Source organism: Lepisosteus oculatus, chromosome 4 (genome assembly GCF_040954835.1).
Source record: "Lepisosteus oculatus isolate fLepOcu1 chromosome 4, fLepOcu1.hap2, whole genome shotgun sequence".
In the NCBI taxonomy this organism is placed as follows: Eukaryota; Metazoa; Chordata; class Actinopteri; order Semionotiformes; family Lepisosteidae; genus Lepisosteus; species Lepisosteus oculatus.
Genome location: NC_090699.1, coordinates 65,400,218 through 65,419,348, shown reverse-complemented (window position 1 = coordinate 65,419,348; position 19,131 = coordinate 65,400,218). Strand labels below are relative to the sequence as shown.

Below are 19,131 nucleotides of genomic sequence, written 5' to 3'. Positions count from 1 at the left end.
AAAAGGTATTTCCTGCTGCAGTCTGGACAGGAAGTGGGGAAACTGTGTGTGTGTGTGTCCCCCTTTTGTCTCTGGGCTGTGAATACAGTGACTGACCGACTGGACACTCAGGCAGAACCAGGAATCTTACAGTACAGACAGGGAACAATCCCACAGGACTCAGACCAAGAAGGAATATGACATGGTAGCTGCTCCTTAATTACCTCTTAAACCCAGCTATGACTTAACAAACACAACGCATAGCACAGGACCTCTTGGAGATCTCTCACCGGTCGAACGGTTGATCTGTGATCAGGGATCATGGAGTAAAAGCTTTATTTCTCGAACAAACGAACCAGTTCCCGGTGTCTGATTCTGCTTTCCCCTTGGCCTTTCCCATATGCACCCCCTTGCTAGTGGGGTCACCCATCACCTGGGAACGGGAAGTGGACAAAACTGACACGAGCCAAGAAAAAACAAAACATCACAGCAGCGGGAGACGACCACCCGGCTGCCTGTTTTTGGAATAACAAGTGAATCACCCCGTTCTCAGCAGATGTCACCCCCAATCACAGCCCCATCGACGGCCGAGACCATTGCTGTGATTTGGGAGAGCCGGTTGGGACGGTCAGTTTCGGGGTGACCTTCACTATACTTGTGCTCCCCTACTGGACGGTGTGTGGGGGGGGCAGCTGGGGTCAGCCCTGTGACAGACACACCCACACAACACTGGCACAACGCAACACAGTCACTGCACAACACTGCGGCACAGGGGTCATGCAATGGCACAGAGATGGGGGGGGTGGCGAGGAGAGACAGAACGTGGGTGACCAGAGACGGGGGGGGGTCTGTTGAGGGGTCCTAACACACTGAACGAATACGTCTGGTGATCTAGTCCTGTGCCATCTTCCCCAAATGGAGGAGGTCAGCTTCTTATCTCGAGCTTCCTCTCTGCAGTGTGTAAATAAGTACTGGCTGGTACCCCCCTCCCTCCAGCACTCCCTGGCTCACTCCTCGAGCCGGGGGGGGGCGTGTCAGGTGAGTTAATGCCAAAGTATTAAGCACTGCACTACTGAATCAGGCTCGGTCCCAGAATTGGTGGGTGTGTGAGTGTGTGTGTCTGATAATCGCCCCCCGGTACTGCTGGGCAGGCAGCAGGGCACAGAGACGGGGGGGGGGGGTGTAGAGAGGCGGAGAGGAGGACACCGATGTGAGAGAGCGTCTGTGGTCTCGTCTTTGGTGTGCGGGGTTTGTGGGTATGTGGAAGGAGGTGTGCAGATACAGTACTCTGGCTCCGTGACCCCGTGACCCTGACTGACTGCACTGTCCCATGAGCAGGCCGGGGAAGGAGAGCCAGTGGCAGGGCAGGCAATAAGGTGGCACACGGGCAAGGGCGCAGGATGTGGATGGAGTGCGTCACGGGCTAGATGATGCTCTCGAAGAGCAGGTTGGCCTTGTCCTGGCCAGGGACAGGCAGCAGCTTGGCCTCAGACTCGGGGGCGAGATACTCCAGGTGGTGCCGCCCCCAGATGGGGGTCGTCAGGTACTGCCAGCGCTAGGGAGAGACGGACATCTGTCACAGTGGCACAGGTGGGCACACACACACACTGTCAGACAGACAGACTGGCACTCACACCCACTGTCACAGACAGACAGACCGGCACACATACTGCCACTGTCAGAGAGACAGAAATACTGTCAGAAAGACAGGCACAAAGACATACAGGTCACAAGAAGCACACAGATGACACACTGGTGACACACAGGTACAGAGACAGACAGGGGGCACACACAGGTGGAACACAGGTATGGAGACAGACAGGTGGCACACAGGTACACAGACAGACAGGGGGCACACAGGTACAGAGACAGAGGGCACACACAGGTGGCACACAGGTATGGAGACAGACAGGTGGCACACAGGTACACAGACAGGCAGGGGGCACACACAGGTACAGAGACACACAGGTACACAGACAGACAGGGGGCACACACAGGGGGCACACACAGGGGGCACACACAGGTACAGAGACACACAGGTACACAGACAGACAGGGGGCACACAGGTACAGAGACAGATCGGTACAGAGACAGACAGGGGACACACACAGGTACAGAGACAGACAGGGGGCACATACAGATACAGAGACATACAGGGGGCACACAGGTATGGAGACAGACAGGTGGCACACAGGTACACAGACAGGCAGGGGGCACACACAGGTACAGAGACAGACAGGTACACAGACAGGCAGGGGGCACACACAGGTACAGAGACAGACAGGTACACAGACAGGCAGGGGGCACACAGGTACACAGACAGGCAGGGGGCACACACAGGTACAGAGACAGACAGGTACACAGACAGGCAGGGGGCACACACAGGTACAGAGACAGACAGGTACACAGACAGGCAGGGGGCACACACAGGTACAGAGACAGACAGGTACACAGACAGGCAGGGGGCACACACAGGCAGGGGGCACACACAGGCAGGGGGCACACACAGGGGACAGACCTCTCTCAGGGAGCCCTTGCAGTGCAGCAGTTTGTAGAGCACGCTGAGCGGGATGCAGAGCATGGAGGACAGAGCCAGGGCCCAGCCCAGAGCCTCGCCCCACCAGGGGTACACGTAGGACGAGCTGTAGGACAGGGGGCGGTGGTTCACCACATGGAACAGGAAGATCCCCTGAGGGCACACAGCGGCGGGGGGGGGTGAGAACTGGCACAGCACTGCACGTCCGATACCCTCTCACCTGCCCTCCCTGCCCCCAGCTCAAAGACGAAGCTGGCTTATTCCCAAGAGACCCTGCATCCCCTCCAGCCAGCGCCGGGTTTCCCATGAGGCACTGCAGGCGCAGGGCCTAGGGCCCACGAAGGAGGGAAACACTGGTGTCTAAAGAGAAACCAGCTGGAACAACAGGCTTGCGATCGACTCCAGGTGCTCCAGATCGATAATCCTGCGCTCTCGAGCGGCTGTTCCAGATACTAGAGGAACCGAAGTGCTGGTCACTCGACTCGCCCCATCAGTCACGGGGTTTAGCGTGAGAGAAGTTTAAAGGGCGTCATGTCAGGCGACGTCTCCCCCTCTTTCTGCACACTTGGGAGTGAAAGTGCCCAGGGCCTACGAGCACCAAACTCCGGCCTGGCCTGCAGCACGGGCTGGGACGTCATCCCCTCCTGCTCAGCTGGGACTGGGCCGCAGAGCAGAGACCAGACCCCAGACCCGGCCTGTGGTCCGCACTCTGTGCTCTGCTCGTCGGGAAACTCTCTGGTGGCGCGAACACAACCCCCTGCCCGATGACCAGTCTGCAGAGCTGTTTGCTGGGTACTGACCAGTCAAGGGACTTTCTCCTTTTAACCCTCAGACAGCCACCAGTCCTAATTAGTTCATTAGTAGTGTGAAAGGAAAAGGAAATAATTGGGCTTGGGCTTGTATTAACGCAGTGAGCTTTCGCAGGCGAGCAGATTTCTTTCGAAGGAACAGGAGTGTGTGACACTGCTGACGTTTAAAAACTGAGCATGAACATTATTAAAAAAGTCATTACCCTCCTCTCTCCACGTTACCAGCGTGAACCTGCCAGCAGACACTTCTCCCCGTGACCACCAGAGGGCGCAAGAGGGGGCAGACTTGGAAAGGCTAGAATTTCTCTCGGAGATCAGCTCTGGAAATCATACACACAGCCCCTACAGACAATTGCATTCGTACAATGGGGGTTTCCTTATACCATCTGAGGTCCTGAGGCTTCAAACCTTTCTACACAGACTCCAGTAGGTTCTGTTCTCTTAAACTAGTACTGTTTTTTTCTACACTCAATACTGTTTATGTATCTGTATTCAGTATGTCAGTACCTAAACCTTATGTACCTAAAGTATGTATATGTATTCTGTTCAAAAACTGTATATATACGACTCCAGGAGTATAAATACTATGTATACACTTTTCAGTGGCTGTATTAGTACTGGTGCAAAATGCAGGACTTATACTACACATACTGTCCAATACAACAGGTGTCTATACTGTACCCCTGGTGCACAAGCACTGTCTATACTCTACACTGGGTGTCTATACTGTACTGTACCCCTGGTGCATAAGCATTGTCTATACTGTAGATCAGGTGTCTATACTGTACTGTACACCTGGTGTACAAGCACTGACTGTACTTCACTGTCTATACTGTCTATATTGTACTGTACGGTGTCTATACTGTACTGTACCCCTGGTGTACAAGCACTGACTGTACTCCACTGTCTATACATTGTACTGTACGGTGTCTATACTGTACTGTACCCCTGGTGTACAAGCACTGACTGTACTCCACTGTCTATACTGTGTCTATACTGTACTGTACGGTGTCTATACTTTACTGTACACCTGGTGTACAAGCACTGACTGTACTCCACTGTCTATACTGTGTCTATACTGTACTGTACGGTGTCTATACTTTACTGTACACCTGGTGTACAAGCACTGACTGTACTCCACTGTCTATACTGTGTCTATACTGTACTGTACGGTGTCTATACTTTACTGTACACCTGGTGTACAAGCACTGACTGTACTCCACTGTCTATACTGTGTCTATACTGTACTGTATGGTGTCGATACTGTACCCCTGGTATACAAGCACTGACTGTACTCCACTGCCTATACTGTGTCTATACTGTACTGTGCAGCTGACTCACCACACACAGGCAAGGGGTGATGTAGGACCAGCACCACTTCATGAAGGGTAGTGGGCGATACCCAATCATCCGCGCCACGTCGTCCATGAAGCGGTCAGCCCCTGGGAGAGGGGTCAGAGGTCAGAGGTCAGTATCAGTGCGGTACGGGGAGCTGCATCAGTGAGCACTTGCTGCAAAGCCACACACAGGCTGATTCCACACTGAGAACGTGAGGAATTCATGCTTCCTTCTACTTACACACAGACTGGCACTCAGTCTAACAAACACACACAGAAACAGCTCAGGGATGGTAACGTGATTCCCTTGGGAGTACTGCTGTGTGAACCCTGACGGATTTCACCACCTGCTCTTGTGTGGAGGCCAGGACCTGTGCAGTTCTTCAGTCACCATACCGGCCCTGGTGCGGGCGAAGAGCTGTCTATCGCTGGTCTTCCCCAGGCGGCAGTACCTGCCCAGTCCAGTAGGGGGCGCTCTTACCATAGACCCAGGCCACCACGACACACTCCCAGAAGGCCTGCCACAGAAGCGTGATCCCGCTGGCGGAGTAGTAATCAAACAGCTGGAACACATACATCCCCCCCTGCAGAGACAGAGAGAGCGGGAGGGAGCGATGGAGAGATTGACAGGGAGGAGGGACAGTGTGGGGAGAGAGGGGGACAGGAGCAAGAGAAAGGGGGGAGGCGAGGTGGGAGAGGAGAGAGGCGGAGGCAGTTATGGAGCCAGAAGAACATGCCATGAGAAAGAGGAAAACAGAGGAGAAGGGAGAGAAAGAGGTTTCACTGTCCATGTTTCTGATTAATGAATGCCTTCCCCAGCCCTGTGCTGATCCCAGCGCCCCCCGCCCCCGTCCCTGACCCCTCACCTCGGTCACCATGGAGAGGTCAATGACGAAGCAGGTGAGGCAGCAGATCGCCACGACAACCTCACGCCGGACAGACCCCGCCAGCGATCCGGGCAGCATGTCCAGAATCCCAGTGATGAACCCCTCCACTCCGACGAACTGTGTGGGAGAGGAGGACGGAAAGGAGCCTGATGCTGGATAGCCGTGCGGATCACCGGACCTACTGGAGCAGGGCAGGTGGAGGGGGTGTGTTCTGGATTCACCTTGGAGCGCAGACGCTACCAAATCCCTTCCTCTCGTCCGGTTAGAAAGCGAGGGGGGTTTCCAGCACAACAGGCATATCTGCCTTTCTAAATGCTCTGAGAGGCAGCACAGTGATGTGGCTGTTGTCGCCGCTGCCCTTGGGGCATAGGGTCCGAAACGAGGCTGGCAAGCCTTCTGTGTGGAGTCTGCAGGTTCTCTCTGTGATCGCCCCCCCGCGTCCTCTCCCTTTTCCAATGACATGCTCGGTGAGGTGAACTGGGGTCTCAAATCTCTCTCTGCGTGTGGGCGCCCTGCGATGGACTGGGGTCCTGCCTGGTCCCCTGTGATTTCGGGACTGGCTCCAGGCAGCTGCGATTCTTGCCTGGGCGGCTCTCCGATGATTGATGGATGGATGGAAGTGAACTGAGGGAAAATTCTGGAGTTACTGCCATCCTGCAATGTCATCAAATCGCTGCCTTACCATCGTTCATTACTCAAGAGAGATATAACGAAGAAAACAGTCGAGGGGGCACTGTACTGTTCAGATACATGAAGGGCCACTTTTCCTTTTATTTCCAATTTTTGCCACTGGACTTATTTTCTCTAAATGTAATGCACTGCTGCATCTTTAGCATCTTTAGCGTGACCTCAGCACGTCTTTAGCGTGACATCTGCATGTTTTTAGCGTGACATCAGCTCATCTTTAGGGTGACATCAGCATGTCTTTAACATGACATCAGCACGTCTTTAGCATGACATCAGCACATCTTGGCATGACATCAGCACGTCTTTACAGTGACATCAGCACATGTTTAGCTGATTACAAAGAGTGTACGCTCAAGCTCACTGGAGGAAGAAGCCAGGATGAAGACAAGTGTATGCCAACAGAGCTATACCACCAAGTGCCAGCGTAACTGATGTGAGCACAGAAGGCAAGAGATGTAGGCTCGGGGGCTATTTTGAGGTACAGAGGGCTGCTGTTTTTTTTGGGGGTGGGGCAGGTTTCTGGGCAGTGTTACCTGGCTGTCCAGCCCCAGGATGAGCAGCATCAAGAAGAAGAGAGCCGCCCAGACGGGTGCCAGGGGCATCAGGGTCACTGCCTTCGGGTAGGCAATGAAGGCCAGGCCTGGACCTGAGAGAGAGGGAGGGAGGGAGGGTGCGGAGTTTTAGGGCAGCCATTATGAAGAGAGACATGGGGTGGGAGGGGTCGGTGCCTGGGGGCAGGTGTCAGGAAGAGAGGGGTGGGAGGGGTCGGTGCCTGGGGGCAGGTGTTAGTGTTTTATAGAAGCCATTATGAAAAAAGGGGGAAGCCGTAGAGAAGCAGAGAGGAGAGGAAGAGGGAGTGAGAAAAAGAGAGGAGAGAGAGATGAGACAGAGAGGAGCGGAGAGAGAGAAGTGTGAGAGCAGGCCTCTCTCACCAGACTCCGCCACCCTGGAGATGTCGACGCCCTGCTCGGCGGCCATGAAGCCCAGCACGGAGAAGACCACGAAGCCCGCGAAGAAACTGGTGCCGCTGTTGATCAGGGCCAGGACATAGGCATCCCTGCCACACACACAGAGATCAGGAGAGAGGGCCGTACTCCGCAGCTCTGCAGCCACGCAGGTAGGCACGACCGAGCACGTCCACAAAGAGGATACAGGCACAGAGCCTTACATGAGCCACGATAGCGGGTCCTGTCCTGTACAGGCACTAGGCTAGGTTCTGTGCAGTCAGTCCCACACAGTCCTGAACAGATTGCTCTGTACAGACCCAAAATCCAATATAGAACTGTACAGACTGTGCTGCAGTCAGTCCCATACAGTCCAGTACAGACTGTGATGCAGTCAGTCCCATACAGTCCAGTACAGACTGTGCTGCACACAGTCAGTCCCATACAGTCCAGTACAGACTGTGATGCACACAAATCAGTCCCATACAGTCCAGTACAGACTGTGATGCACACAAATCAGTCCCATACAGTCCAGTACAGACTGTGATGCACACAAATCAGTCCCATACAGTCCAGTACAGACTGTGATGCACATAGTCAGTCCCATACAGTCCAGTACAGACTGTGATGCACAGTCAGTCCCATACAGTCCAGTACAGACTGTGCTGCACACAGTCAGTCCCATACAGTCCAGTACAGACTGTGATGCACACAGTCAGTCCCATACAGTCCAGTACAGACTGTGATGCACATAGTCAGTCCCATACAGTCCAGTACAGACTGTGATGCACAGTCAGTCCCATACAGTCCAGTACAGACTGTGATGCACACAGTCAGTCCCATACAGTCCAGTACAGACTGTGATGCACACAGTCAGTCCCATACAGTCTAGTACAGACTGTGATGCACACAAATCAGTCCCATACAGTCCAGTACAGACTGTGATGCACACAGTCAGTCCCATACAGTCCAGTACAGACTGTGATGCACACAGTCAGTCCCATACAGTCCAGTACAGAGTGTGATGCACACAAATCAGTCCCATACAGTCCAGTACAGACTGTGATGCACACAGTCAGCCCCATACAGTCCAGTACAGACTGTGCTGCACAGTCAGTCCCATACAGTCCAGTACGGACTGTGCTGCACACAGTCAGTCCCATACAGTCCAGTACAGACTGTGATGCACACAAATCAGTCCCATACAGTCCAGTACAGACTGTGATGCACACAGTCAGTCCCATACAGTCCAGTACAGACTGTGATGCACACAAATCAGTCCCATACAGTCCAGTACAGACTGTGCTGCACAGTCAGTCCCATACAGTCCAGTACAGACTGTGCTGCACAGTCAGTCCCATACAGTCCAGTAGGCACTGTGCTGCACAGTCAGTCCCATACAGTTTAATACAAACTGTGCTGCACAGTTAGTCCCATACAATCCAGTAGGCACTGTGCTGCACAGTCAGTCCCATACAGTCCAGTAGCCACTGTGCTGCACAGTCAGTCCCATACAGTTTAATACAAACTGTGCTGCACAGTCAGTCCCATACAGTCCAGTAGGCACTGTGCTGCACAGTCAGTCAAATACAGTCCAGTAGCCACTGTGCTGCACAGTCAGTCCCATACAGTTTAATACAAACTGTGCTGCACAGTCAGTCCCATACAGTTTAATACAAACTGTGCTGCACAGTCAGTCCCATACAGTCCAGTAGGCACTATGCTGCACAGTCAGTCCCATACAGTCCAGTAGGCACTGTGCTGCACAGTCAGTCCCATACAGTCCAGTAGGCACTGTGCTGCACAGTCAGTCCCATACAGTTTAATACAAACTGTGCTGCACAGTCAGTCCCATACAGTCCAGTAGGCACTATGCTGCACAGTCAGTCCCATACAGTCCAGTAGGCACTATGCTGCACAGTCAGTCCCATACAGTCCAGTAGGCACTGTGCTGCACAGTCAGTCCCATACAGTCCAGTAGGCACTGTGCTGGAGACAGCTCTGTGAAGACTCACTGGTAGCAGTTGTTGTGGAAGCGGTTGTAACTGCCCAGTGCAGTCAGGGCGCCCAGGCCGATGGCGTAAGAGAAGAAGATCTGAGTTCCGGCGTCGATCCACACCTGCTCACAGACACATGGGTCACACACACCAGCTCCTTGTTCCTTTTCACACTGCTGTGTGATGGGGTGACCCCGCTCTCGGGGCTGGTGGGAGGGGTGTGAGACACACAGGACCCCCCAGGGCGACCCCCTCCCCCACTGACCTGCGCCTCCCCCAGTTTGGACCAGTCTGGTCTCAGGTAGTAGATGATGCCGTCCAGAGCTCCGGGCAGGGTCACGCCGTGAGCCAAGAGCACCACCAGCACCAGGTAGGGGAACAGAGCTGTGAAATACACCACCTGTAGGGGGAGGCAGAGAGCACGAGACAGAGGGAGAGGCAGGGAGAGAGAGGGATGGGAGAAGGAGAGAGAGAGGGAGAGAAATGGATGGGAGAGGGGAAAAAGAAAGAAAGGGGTGAGGGTGAGAAAGAGTGAAGGTGAGACACACAGATGTGGTGTCTGTACCACCAGCAGCCATATCATCCTGCGACTCCCAGCTGGCCGCCCGCTGGAGCTCAGCAGTGGGAGCCTGGCCAGTACCTGGATGGGAGACTCCTGGGAAAGCTGAGGCTGCTGCTGGAAGAGGTGTTAGTGGGGCCAGCAGGGGGCGCTCACCCTGTGGTCTATGTGTGTACTAATGCCCCAGTATAATGATGGGCACCGTCCTTTGGATGAGACCTAAAACCGAGGTCCTGACTCTCTGTTGTCATTAAAAATCCCAGGGCATTTCCAGAAAAGAGTAGGGGTGTTACCCCAGTGTCCTGGCCAAATCTCCCCCTGGTCTTTAACAGTCATGGCCTCCGAATAACCCCCCTCTCTGAACAGGCTCCATCACTCTGCTCTCCTCCTCACTGAGAGCTGGTGTGTGGGGAGCGGACTGGAGCATCATCCAGGTGGGGGTACACACTGGTGGGGGTGGAGGGGATCCCCATTACCTGTACTGCGCTCTGACCGGAGTGTCCAGAAAAGCGCTATAGAAGTGTAATAAATTATTATTAAATTATGAATTATTATCATCATTACACTGCCTTTTTAAAGTTCCCCATTCCTCCCCATCAGCCACCTCTGTACCCAGCAGCAAGTCTTTTTGTCTCCGAGACGCTGGAAGGGATTTAGCAGATCCAAAGATGAAAAAAACGTGGAAAAACAGACTCACACCAAAACGTTCCTAATCGGATTAGTGCGCAGACCTGAATGGAGCTCCTTGTTCAGGAGAGCACGGTCTACAGCCTCTGCTGGGAGGTCGAGGGGGAGACTCTGTGGGGTGGGGGGCAGGTTGGGGTAACGTGGGGTTCACTGGGGTGCGCGAGCGGAATGTCATTAGAGCACGCTGCCCTTTACCAACCACACACTGTGAAGAGCAAATTCTCCTGAGGCTCCACACAACGCGTCTGCTAAACTTCCAAACACACTCTCCCTGTAACACCCCCACTCTCCCTGTCACCCCCACACACTGCCCCTGTCCCCCCACACACTGCCCCTCATCTCCCTCACCTTGCCTGCAGACTTCACTCCCTTCCACACACAGAAATAGACGATGACCCAGGTGGCCAGCAGGCAGAGTGTCATCTGGCCGTTAATCTGGCCTGGCTCGTCCAGGCCCCCTGACAAGCGCAGCACCTTGTGTCTGAGAGACAGACAGAGACAGGGACACGGTCAGGCAGAGAAACAGACAGACAGACAGAGACACGGACACGGTCAGGCAGAGAAACAGACAGACAGACAGAGACTTGTCCAGGCAGAGACAGACAGACAGGCTGGGACACAGACAGAAGGACAGACAGGGACACAGTCAGGCAGAGACACGCAAGCAGACAGAGACTTGTCCAGGCAGAGACACGCAGGCTGACAGAGACATGTCCAGGCAGAGACACGCAGACAGACAGAGACTTGTCCAGGCAGAGACATGCAGGCTGACAGAGACATGTCCAGGCAGAGACACCCAGACAGACAGAGACTTGTCCAGGCAGAGACACGCAGGCTGACAGAGACATGTCCAGGCAGAGACACGCAGGCTGACAGAGACATGTCCAGGCAGAGACACCCAGACAGACAGAGACTTGTCCAGGCAGAGACACGCAGGCTGACAGAGACATGTCCAGGCAGAGACACCCAGACAGACAGAGACTTGTCCAGGCAGAGACAGACAGCAGGTGAAGGGGGAGTACTCACTCCCAGAACTCGATGATGGGAGAGCGCCGGCCCTCCATCTCCTCGCAGCTGGAGTTGGGAGGGAGGGGCAGCAGGAGGGACAGGTTGAGGTCGGGCGGTGCCGAGCGGTTGGCACAGGACCCCTGTCCTCGGAAGACCTGGGTGCAGTTGGCGGTGTTCCAGGGGTGGCCGCAGGTGGCCCAGGGCAGGGGGTCTGTGAAGGAGTGCAGCAGGTAATACAGACCCCACACCAGGATCATGATGTAGTAGGTGTTGCAGAAAAAGACGATCACCATAGAGGCCAGGCCCAGCCCTGAGACAGAGACAGGAGAGAGGGAGGAGAGAGGAGAGGGGGAGAGAGGAGAGAGGGATGGAGAGGAGAGAAGGAGGAGAGAGGAGAGATTCAGGAGATTCCTTTAAGAAGATTTCAGCCGTGAGTGCTGTTGTGTGTGATTGGAGTTTAATTTGATGTTTTTGCTATGTATAGAACTGATGCAAAGGAAATGTGACTTCAGCGGAGTGTTTATAAAACTGCATCATGATTGTGAAAACATGTTAATACGTTTGTTACAAATGGCTAAATGCATTACAGTCTGTTTTTTAACTGACATTAATGCCATATTCTGTAGCTTGTGCCACATGGACTTTCTTTTGCTTTTATATTAGTATTGATACAGATGTTCCTACTGTTTCTGCCCTGTGTGTATCTCTTTCTGTGCTACCTGTAAATTTATATATGCGAATATCTCGCACATTCCATCTCACTGAACTTTATCTCCATGTGATAAAGTAGACAGCCACTCACCACCACCATAGACTTGCATCCAGAGCCCAGGACTGTAGCTGCAGCAGCACAGCGCCCCCTATCCCTGTGGAGGAGTTACCTTTGAAGAGGGGAGCGATGTTCCAGGCGGAGGCCCCTCCTTTCTTCATGAACTGCCCCAGGGCGATCTCCAGGAAGAACACAGGTACCCCTCCGATGAACACGATCAGCATATAGGGGATCAGAAACACGCCTGCAACATGCAACACACACCAGCTGTGTCTGGTCGCTGTGTGAAATGATAGCTACTATTATCCAATAAAACATGCTTTCATTTAATTAACTAGGCTAATTCATTCAACATTTAGAAATATATTTCATGATCAGCAAACCAGTACTAGAGGACCCATCCTGCACGTTAAAGTTAAGGATGCTATAAGGATACATAGCCTTTTGGGCTGGGGGTAAAGGTCAGGGGTCAGGGTCAAAGGTTAGGGGTTAGGTTTAGACATTTTAATTTTCCCAGCCAAATAATGAACTGGAGCTCCGTCCTTACTTTTAAAAGAGAGAAAATAGGGGGAGAGAGAAGAGAGAGACAGGAGGAGAGAGAGATGGGGGGAGAGAGAGACAGGAGGAGAGAGGTAGGAGGACACAGAGACAGGGGGAGAGAGGTAGGAGAGAGAGAGACAGGAGGAGAGAGGCAGGAGAGAAAGAAAGACAGGAGGAGACAGAGAGACAGGAGGAGAGAGGTAGGAGGACACAGAGACAGGAGGAGAGAGGTAGGAGGGAGAGAGAGAGACAGGAGGGGAGAGAGGTAGGAGGACACAGAGACAGGAGGAGAGAGAGACAGGAGGAAAGAGAAATGACTGCTGTCCTTGGGAGAGGGTGTGCGGGGGCATGGCACTGTGGGCAGGGGGTTCGAGCTGCTGAAAAATTTCCCGGAATTCTGTATCTGTTTGTTTCTGGGGAGGACACATCCCTACCCTGCGACGTCAGGACCAGCAGGGAGGACAGAACAGGCTGTCTGCTCAGAGCAACACTGTGACCGGCGGGACAGGCGACAAGGACAGAGACTGGGCGGTCAGAGAGAGAGGCTGTCTAGAGCAGCACTCACCCACTCCAACAATCTCTCCTGCACTGGGGAGAATCCACAGGCCCCAGCACACTGACCTTATAAGGGCAAACAACTGCGGAGAGGGACAGAGAGGAGGGAGAGAGAGGAGGGAGAGAGAGGAGGGAGAGAGAGGGAGAGAGATGAGGGAGAGAGAGGAGGGAGAGAGAGGGAGAGGGACAGAGAGGGAGGCAGAGAGAGGAGGGAGAGAGAGGGAGAGAGATGAGGGAGAGAGAGGAGGGAGAGAGAGGAGGGAGAGAGAGGGAGAGAGAGGAGGGAGAGAGAGGAGGGAGAGAGAGGGAGAGAGAGGGAGAGAGAGGAGGGAGAGAGAGGAGGGAAAGAGAGGGAGAGAGATGAGGGAGAGAGAGGAGGGAAAGAGAGGGAGAGAGATGAGGGAGAGAGAGGAGGGAGAGAGAGGAAGAGGGACAGGGAGGGAGGGAGAGAGAGGAGGGAGAGAGAGGGAGAGAGATGAGGGAGAGAGAGGAGGGAGAGAGAGGAGGGAGAGAGAGGAGGGAGAGAGAGGGAGAGAGAGGAGGGAGAGAGAGGAGGGAAAGAGAGGGAGAGAGATGAGGGAGAGAGAGGGAGAGGGACAGAGAGGGAGGGAGAGAGAGGGAGAGAGAGGAGGGAGAGAGAGGGAGAGAGAGGAGGGAGAGAGAGGGAGAGAGAGGAGGGAAAGAGAGGGAGAGAGATGAGGGAGAGAGAGGAGGGAAAGAGAGGGAGAGAGATGAGGGAGAGAGAGGAGGGAGAGAGAGGAAGAGGGACAGGGAGGGAGGGAGAGAGAGGAGGGAGAGAGAGGGAGAGAGATGAGGGAGAGAGATGAGGGAGAGAGAGGAGGGAGAGAGATGAGGGAGAGAGAGGAGGGAGAGAGAGGAGGGAGAGAGAGGAGGGAGAGAGATGAGGGAGAGAGAGGGAGAGAGAGGAGGGAGAGAGAGGAGGGAGAGAGAGGGAGAGGGACAGAGAGGGAGGCAGAGAGAGGAGGGAGAGAGAGGGAGAGAGATGAGGGAGAGAGAGGGAGAGAGATGAGGGAGAGAGAGGGAGAGAGAGGAACAGAGAGAGAGAGGAGGGAGAGGGACAGAGAGGGAGGCAGAGAGTGGAGGGAGAGAGAGGGAGAGAGAGGAGGGAGAGAGATGAGGGAGAGAGAGGGAGAGGGACAGAGAGGGAGGCAGAGAGAGGAGGGAGAGAGAGGAGGGAGAGAGAGGAGGGAGAGAGAGGAGGGAGAGAGAGGGGCAGAGAGAGAGAGGAGGGAGAGGAGCCAGAGAGAGGGACAGAGAGGGAGTAAATGTCTGTAGATGTTGTATATGATTTGGCAACACTGTAGTTTACCGGTCGTGACATTATAGCTGTTGAACTTGAATTTGAGAGAGCGAGGGAGAGAGGGAGGGGAGGGACAGAGAGGAGGGAGGAGGGCGCAGTCGGTCCAGGGCCAAACTGAAGTCATTTCCATCCCGGTCAGCAGCTGCACCATTAGAGAGGCGCCCTGTCATACTCTGTCCCCTTTCAGAGAGAGGGGAGGAGGAGGGAACAGGAGAGCAAGAGTGACAGAGAGTGAAACATCCTCCGTGTGCAGAGAAAAACCCCTAACAACGCATGCAGGGCCGAATTAGGCCAGTACCCACTGTTGATAAACATCCAGAAGAGAGCAATAAAGTATTGGCTACACCTAAAAAACAGCGACCAAAACTCCCCTGCTGAGCCAAGAGCTGAGCCCAACAAAGAGTCCTCTGAGCCAGCTGTAGATGTACAGTAAATGTCTGTAGATTTTTGTTTTCTGTTAACAGTATTTGTTTTGCTTTGGCAGCACTGATTGTACTCATCGGTCATGCCAATAAAGCACCTGGAATTGAAAAAAGTATTGAGAGAGTGAGAGGGACAGAGAGTGATGGAGAGGGGCAGAGAAATAGAAATAAAAGAGCAAACCCCAGAAAAGAACAAGAAAGCCAGGGAAGGGAATTCTCTGGACAAGATTATAAGGGTGACAATGCAGCAGGAGATGACAGATGAACAAACTAGATGCAGGAAAAAGACATCCCGTTATTTCTTTCTTTGGCTCTAGCAGCGCCTGAGGCTCCCGAGAGGCTCATTGCACGCGGTATTGGATCAGACAGCTCCGAGATCTGCTGAACTGCAGGACACCGCCTCCACGCCCCCCATCCCCGGGCCAGGCCGTGCCAACTGCAGGACACGCCCCCCCCGGACACACCCCAACCCCAACCCCACCCCCAGGGACACTGAGATTCGGCCTGGTTACCGATGGCACTGAGATTCGGCCTGGTTACCGATGGCACTGAGAGTCCGAGGCCAAGGAAGCAGGGAGTGAGTGTGTTGGCAGTGTTTCTGCCTCACGGCCGCAGGGAGTGGCCAGGCAGCGCGGGGTTTCTGGCTGGGCAGTTTATCTGCAGGAGCGACTGCAGACGTCAACTGTGCTGTGGGGGAGTGCGGCGAGTCTGCGCTGTCCCGGGAGCTGGGCTACGTGCGTGCCGACACTCACCACCCCTCCTCCAGCCCCCAGCTCTCCCTGTCCGCCCCTCCGGCTCACAGCTCGGAGCATTCCCACCCTCCCCCCACCTTCCTGCTCCTTCTGCCCCGGCCCCTGCCTCCGTGTCCCCACCCTGTCCACCTCCGGGGCCGGATCTATCCCAGCACTGCCCGGGAGGGGTAGTGGAGGAGGGGGAGAGGGGTCACCCCTGCTCAAATCCCGGAAGACAAAAAACGTTCTGCTTTCAACGTGTTAGAGCAAAGCCACAGAACACACATTTGATCAGGACCCCCCAGACCCCAGATAACTCCCTGTCCCTGCTCCTCTCCCACGTCCTGTCACCTCCTCTCCCCCCCCTGGCCCTCCCCTCGCTCTCTGCACCCTGCGCGCCCGGGGCCTCAGGGCCACACCCCAGCGGGATCAGGAGGGCAGCGACAGGTGCAAATTCGGGAAACGAGGAGAGCTGGGGCACGTGCACTGCGCTGGAGGGAGCGAGCCGGGTTCGAGGGGTCAGGGGTCAGGGGTCAGGGGTCAGCGCACACATGCGGGTGCAGGCCCGCGCCCTCACCTCCTCCGTTCTTGTAGCACAGGTACGGGAAGCGCCACACGTTGCCCAGACCCACGGCGAAGCCCACGCAGGACATGATGAAGTCCATCTGCCGCGCCCAGGTCTCCCGCTCCGCCCCGCCGGGGCCCCCCCCCGCGCCCCCCTCCCCCGGCGCGGGGTCCACGAGGGGTGTCACCACCGCCTGCTCCTCCTCCTCGCCGGGCAGCGCGACACTGCCCCCTGCTGGACACCGAGAGCGAGAGCGAGAGAAATCAGGAGCAGGGAGAGGCCGGGGCTGATGGGAAGCGCTGGGGTGGGGATAGTCTACGTGCGGACAGGCTTCTCGAACCAGGAACTGGATCTCCCGCCTCAGAGCATCCCGTCCCAGATTCTGGCTGCTCTTCTGAGCGCTTTGTAATTAAGAGCTGGGTCTCTCTGCACAAGCACAAGCACAAACACAGACACACACTCCCACAGTGGCAGAGAGACTCAAGGACTGGCCCGAGGCTGAAGGCTCTGATACAGACACACAAGCACACACGCACAAATGCACAAAATCATATACACACACACATTGCACACACACACATGCATACACATATCCTGGGCTCACAGAGTCGCGCTCACACACGTGTGCACATATAGAATGGTGAGCACACACACACACACATGTTAAGCCGCCAGTGTGTGGAAACTGCCCCAGGTGCAGGACGTGTGCAGGACTGCTGACTGGTGCGCTCGGTCGCTGACCGCAGGCCACAGCTCTCGGCCCCAGACCCCAGGGCTGAGCACAGACACCACGTGTGCTGGTGCTGGGCAGGACCACCAGCGGGTATAAAGAGGTGGAGGCACACAGGTGTCGACTGACGGGTTCATGTTTAAATCCATCCCTCCATTTAAATCCACAGATCTGTCCAGTTCGGGGTTGCGGGGGAGCTGGAGTCTATCCCAGCAGGCCGCAGTGCAAGGCAGGGCACACCCCGGGGCGGGACGTCAGTCCGTCACAGGGCACGCGCACACAGTCAGCCCAGGGCCAATTTTTTTTTCCTCCACAGTCCAATTAACCCGCCAAGCGGCGTGTCTTTGGACGATGGGAGGAAACCAGACCGCCCGGAGGGAATCCGCCCGGAGGAAAGGTGGGGAGGGCATGCAAACTCCACACGCACAGCAGGCCGGGTCCGGAACTGACCCCGGGGCCCCAGCAACGCGAGGCAGCGATTCTCGCCCCTGCGCCGCCCAAGCAAGCAGACCACCAGGCGAGCTGTTGAACTGTCTGGCTCAGGTTGGAGCACAAACCAGTGGACTCCAGTGCCCCCAGCACCGGGCTGGAGCTGGATGTGCAGCAGGTGGCGCTGTGACCTGCCAGGACAGCTGACCCAGGCCGGACAGCAGGCCAGCGGGTGAGGACGACCTGCCCAGAGGACGGAGAGGACAGCCGGTACCGTGAGACGATTTCCTCCTCCCGGGCGCTAAGCAACTTTCTCACGGCCGACGGGCGGGTCATTTCTAGCTATATATATAAATACAGTGCCCAGCAAAGAGGGGAATTCTCTCTCTCTCTCCCGGGGGCTGGAATCCCACGAGACGAGGGTTAAGGAGATCAGCTCCCCCCGGGACCTGCGGCACTGCCGACCTTCTCGATTAACGTATAAGACTCGAGCGAATCGCAGAGGAGCGTCCTGGGAATTTTTGTAATGAGTGTTAAGGCTCATGGGAGCGAGATGGGTGGCGATCGCTATTTAAATAATAATAATAATAATAATAATAATAATAATAATAATAACCACTTACCCGGACTGGGATCTTCCATCTCCGGAGACGTGATCAAGCGGATTTCCTTTCCTGTCCTTAGAGGTTGTGGTTTCAATCGGCGGTTTATTTGTATGTGTCGCAGACTCCACTCGCGTTTTATTTCGTATTTGATTATTTTTGTATAATTATTTTTGTATTATTTTGCGGGCGTGTGGGGTGGGGGGGGGAGAGGTTAATTCAAAAGCAATCGACAAAGCACTTGAAGGTGAGTCTGAAGAATCGCATTGATGAGCCTGAGGGGCGAGGAAACAGCAAGTCGGAGACGGCGGAGGTGCTCGGCGCTCGGAGTCTGCTGGACCGGCACGGCGCGGTGCCCCGGGAAGCGGTCCGTCGCTCAGCTCTGACCGGGAATGCGAGCTCGTCAGCCCCGCAGATCAGTCACACCGGCCTCACCCCCCCTCTCCCGCACCGCCCACCGGAGTCCTATTGGCCAGTCTCCGTGCGTGTCTGAGCACCGCGCCGCATCACCGCAATCCTCTCACACAGACACACACTGGCACCTACACACAGACACACTGGCACCTACACACACAGACACACAGACACACACTGGCACCTACACACACAGACATACACTGGAACCTACACACAGACACACACAGACACACACTGGCACCTACACACACAGACACACACTGGCACCTACACACACAACCAAACAAACACACACTGGCACCTACACACACAGACACACACTGGCACCTACACACAGACACACACAGGAACCTACACACACAGACACACAGACACACACTGGAACCTACACACAGACACACACAGACACACACTGGAACCTACACACACAGACACACACTGGCACCTACACACAGACACACACAGACACACACTGGCACCTACACACACAGACACACACTGGCACCAGAGGCACCTACACACACAGACACACAGAGACACACTGGTAGGCACCTACACACAGACACACACAGACACACACTGGCACCTACACACAGACACACACTGGCACACACTGGCAC

The 19,131-nt window shown here is 55.0% G+C and overlaps 1 protein-coding gene and 1 long non-coding RNA gene across 8 annotated transcripts; one reads left to right on the top strand and one right to left on the bottom strand.

The window, feature by feature from the left end:
* Positions 1 to 1,093: 1,093 nt before the first annotated feature.
* On the bottom strand, positions 1,094 to 18,569 carry LOC102697293 (sodium- and chloride-dependent creatine transporter 1). Of its 6 annotated transcripts, none has more exons than XM_015348302.2 (14): positions 18,116 to 18,535; positions 16,346 to 16,567; positions 12,312 to 12,443; positions 11,449 to 11,740; positions 10,771 to 10,903; positions 9,442 to 9,576; positions 9,195 to 9,298; positions 7,168 to 7,292; positions 6,769 to 6,881; positions 5,528 to 5,665; positions 5,143 to 5,245; positions 4,666 to 4,766; positions 2,498 to 2,668; positions 1,094 to 1,534 (listed from the first exon to the last, which is right to left on the bottom strand). In XM_015348302.2, the coding sequence occupies exons 1-14, from the start codon at positions 18,132 to 18,134 to the stop codon at positions 1,403 to 1,405; spliced, it is 1,920 nt and encodes a 639-aa protein (XP_015203788.2). In that variant the 5' UTR covers positions 18,135 to 18,535; the 3' UTR covers positions 1,094 to 1,402. The 6 variants fall into 6 exon arrangements, with proteins under 6 accessions (XP_015203788.2, XP_015203789.2, XP_069045665.1 ...); XM_069189564.1 differs by lacking the exon at positions 1,094 to 1,534 and adding an exon at positions 1,661 to 2,454 and having other exon boundaries at positions 2,489 to 2,668; positions 11,449 to 11,641; positions 18,116 to 18,568; XM_069189563.1 differs by lacking the exon at positions 1,094 to 1,534 and adding an exon at positions 1,661 to 2,454 and having other exon boundaries at positions 2,489 to 2,668; positions 16,346 to 16,564; positions 18,116 to 18,566.
* LOC138238454 (uncharacterized) lies at positions 7,278 to 12,830 on the top strand. 2 transcript variants are annotated; one of them, XR_011189498.1, is made up of 3 exons: positions 7,278 to 7,352; positions 12,221 to 12,395; positions 12,756 to 12,830. It is a non-coding gene; the product is annotated as an uncharacterized lncRNA (long non-coding RNA). The 2 variants fall into 2 exon arrangements; XR_011189499.1 differs by lacking the exon at positions 7,278 to 7,352 and adding an exon at positions 11,736 to 11,860.
* Positions 18,570 to 19,131: the final 562 nt, after the last annotated feature.